Source organism: Limulus polyphemus, unplaced genomic scaffold (genome assembly GCF_000517525.1).
Source record: "Limulus polyphemus unplaced genomic scaffold, Limulus_polyphemus-2.1.2 Scaffold10711, whole genome shotgun sequence".
Lineage (NCBI taxonomy): Eukaryota > Metazoa > Arthropoda > Merostomata > Xiphosura > Limulidae > Limulus > Limulus polyphemus.
This window is the reverse complement of record NW_013676321.1, coordinates 5,612-9,036: the sequence shown is the minus strand read 5'-3', so window position 1 is coordinate 9,036 and position 3,425 is coordinate 5,612. Positions and strand designations below refer to the sequence as shown.

The window sequence follows — 3,425 nt, the reverse complement described above, 5'->3', positions numbered from 1 at the left end:
ATTAAACGTTAGGTTTCTACTGTTACCATTAATTAAACGTTAGGTTTCTACTGTTACCATTAATTAAACGTTAGGTTTCTACTGTCACCATTAATCAAACGTTAGGTTTCTACTGTTACCATTAATTAAACGTTAGGTTTATACTGTTACCATATTACAAATGCTCTGCTAGTTTTCGGAAATATAAATGTTATGTTAAATTATTTTTGGTTGGTATATTTAAAGTTTGATCGTCTGATCTACACCATTAATATGTTGTCTTCAAATTCAACACTTGCGCCCATACTATCAGGGTGGAGTTGGGTGGGAAGGGATGTATATCATAATATCGTTGAAAGGGAATTATTAAGTAAAGAAGAGTGTATAATAGTGTGTGAACCACATTATATATGTGTGAAAGTAAAGAAGAGTGTATAATAGTGTGTGAACCACATTGTGAGTGAAAGTAAAGAAGAGCGTATAATAGTGTGTGAACCACATTATATGTGTGTGAAAGTAAAGAAGAGTGTATAATAGTGTGTGAACCACATTATATGTGTGTGAAAGTAAAGAAGAGTGTATAATAGTGTGTGAACCACATTGTATGTGTGTGAAAGTAAAGAAGAGTGTATAATAGTGTGTGAACCACATTATATGTGAGTGAAAGTAAAGAAGAGTGTATAATAGTGTGTGAACCACATTATATGTGTGTGAAAGTAAAGAAGAGTGTATAATAGTGTGTGAACCACATTATATGTGAGTGAAAGTAAGAAAGAGTGTATAATAGTATGTGAACCACATTATATGTGTGTGAAAGTGAAGAAGAGTGTATAATAGTGTGTGAACCACATTATATGTGTGTGAAAGTGAAGAAGAGTGTATAATAGTGTGTGAACCACATTATATGTGTGTGAAAGTGAAGAAGAGTGTATAATAGTGTGTGAACCACATTATATGTGTGTGAAAGTAAAGAAGAGTGTATAATCATGTCACCGCACTGTATGTGCTATATCCCCAGTACGAGTGATAATAATCCAGGTTATTTACGTGTGTGTACATATTTTAAAGGTGGTACTTACTTGCTAAGTTTTAACCGAACTGCTTCTCTCCCCAGTACGAGTGATAATAATCCAGGTTATTTACGTGTGTGTACATATTTTAAAGGTGGTACTTACTTGCTAAGTTTTAACCGAACTGCTTCTCTCCCCAGTACGAGTGATAATAATCCAGATTATTTACGTGTGTGTACATATTTTAAAGGTGGTACTTACTTGCTAAGTTTTAACCGAACTGCTTCTCTCCCCAGTACGAATGATAATGCATGCTTGCTTCCATCGGTCCCTGTCGCCGACCCGGGACGAAACCGGCCTGAAAGTTGTGGGGTCCGTACGTGTTGATGGGGCCCAGTTGCATCGGGGGCAAAGCTTGTTCCAGCTGGGGTTGCGGGAGGTGATAAGTCGCGTGAAGCTGCTGTGCGGTCATCCGCTGACAGGGGCTGTAAAGGCATTGTCCATCTTGCTGGACTGCCCAGGTGTTGTTTGCCAGAGGTCCGGCACCATAACCATGACCGAATAAGCTCTTGGAACTAATGGATAGAGCGTTCGGAAGCTGAAGCTGGTCGGGAAAGAAGGCCTTCTGGAGCGATGATGCGGGACGGTAGGGGCGTTTCATGCGGCGACGTCTTCTGTAGTTGCCGTTCTCGAACATGTCTTCGTAGGTGGGATCTAAAGTCCAGTAGTTTCCCTTCCGCTCTCCGCCACCTTCCCTCGGAACTTTCACAAAACACTCGTTAAGACTGAGGTTGTGGCGAATACTGTTCTGCCAGCCTTTCTTGTTCTTCTGGAAATATGGAAACTTGTTCATGATGTAACTGTAGATCTCGCTGAGGGTCAGGCGTTGTTCTGCTGATTCTTTTATCGCCATAGCAATCATGGCGACGTAAGAGAAAGGTGGCTTGGTGCTGGGGTCAGGAATGTCCTTCGTTCCTCCAGAAGTCGAAGTGGAAACTGATAGAGAGTCTGGAATGATAACATATAACGATAGAATAAGTTTGTAGTCAGTGATAGAAATGTAGTTTCCAACAACACGTTTCTAAACAAAGACCCCACGTGACATCACATCGTCTGGAATGATAACATATAACGATAGAATAAGTTTGTAGTCAGTGATAGAAATGTAGTTTCCAACAACACGTTTCTAAACAAAGACCCCACGTGACATCACATCGTTTCTATTGTATAAAAACTGGTAGAAAACTCTGATGTTAAAACTTCTTATTTACTGTAAGCTAATACTTGACCACATATCTAAGAAACAGCATACTTACATTCGATAATTAATGAAGGATACACAGTGTGGTGGAAACATGATGGCGCTGAATGTCTACAGATGGTTATTAATCCTTGTGTTGACGATAAATGTAATTTTAGAATTGATAATTTGGATACTCCAAGATGCTGAGACGTATATCCTTATTATACCAGGTACATGGTAAAAAATACTGTTGTTGTCTTTAAGTATGAATGGTACCAAATGCCAGGTCTTTTTATATAAGTACCAGGTACATGGTGAAAAATACTGTTGTTGTCTTTAAGTATGAATGGTACCAGATGTCAGGTCTTTTCATATTAGTACCAGGTACATGGTGAAAAATATTGTTGTTGTCTTTAAGTATGAATGGTACCAGATGCCAGGTCTTTTCATATTAGTACCAGGTACATGGTGAAAAATATTGTTGTTGTCTTTAACTATGAATGGTACCAGATGCCAGGTCTTTTCATATTAGTACCAAGTACATGGTGAAAAATATTATTGTCAGTATCTTAAGAGTAATACTAAATGCTAAGCTTCTGAGTACTGACTATCTGTTATATTATTATTATCGTGTACTAATTATACTTGCACGTTATATTATGTTATCACCAGATTTATACTGTCGGACAATATTGTCTCTATTGTTAGAACAAGCTACTTACTAAGGATATAATTATATTTTATGTTACTAAGTGATTTATACTGTCGGACAATATTGTCTCTATTGTTATAACAAGCTACTTACTAAGGATATGGTTATATTTTATGTTACTACCTGATTTATACTGTCGGACAATATTGTCTCTATTGTTAGAACAAGCTACTTACTAAGGATATAATTATATTTTATGTTATTACCTGATTTATACTGTCGGAAAATATTGTCTCTATTGTTATAACAAGGTACTTACTAAGGATATAGTTATATTTTATGTTATTACCAGATTTATACTTTTGAACAATATTGTCTCTATTGTTAGAACAAGCTATTACTAAGCATATAGTTATATTTTATGTTATTACCAGATTTATACTGTCGAACAATACTGTCTCTATTGTTATAACAAGCTACTTACTAAGGTTAATAGTTATATTTTATGTTATTACCTGATTTATACTGTCGGACAATATTG

At 36.4% G+C, this 3,425-nt stretch overlaps 1 protein-coding gene across 1 annotated transcript; it reads right to left on the bottom strand.

The window, feature by feature from the left end:
* Positions 1 to 1,260: 1,260 nt before the first annotated feature.
* LOC111083696 (forkhead box protein L2-like) lies at positions 1,261 to 1,944 on the bottom strand. Its single transcript, XM_022380343.1, has one exon. The coding sequence runs from the start codon at positions 1,909 to 1,911 to the stop codon at positions 1,261 to 1,263; it is 651 nt and encodes a 216-aa protein (XP_022236051.1). The 5' UTR covers positions 1,912 to 1,944.
* Positions 1,945 to 3,425: the final 1,481 nt, after the last annotated feature.

Excerpts from the sequence above, each read along its gene's own strand:
- LOC111083696 (XM_022380343.1), bottom strand. The coding sequence starts at position 1,911 with ATGATTGCTATGGCGATAAAAGAATCAGCAGAACAACGCCTGACCCTC.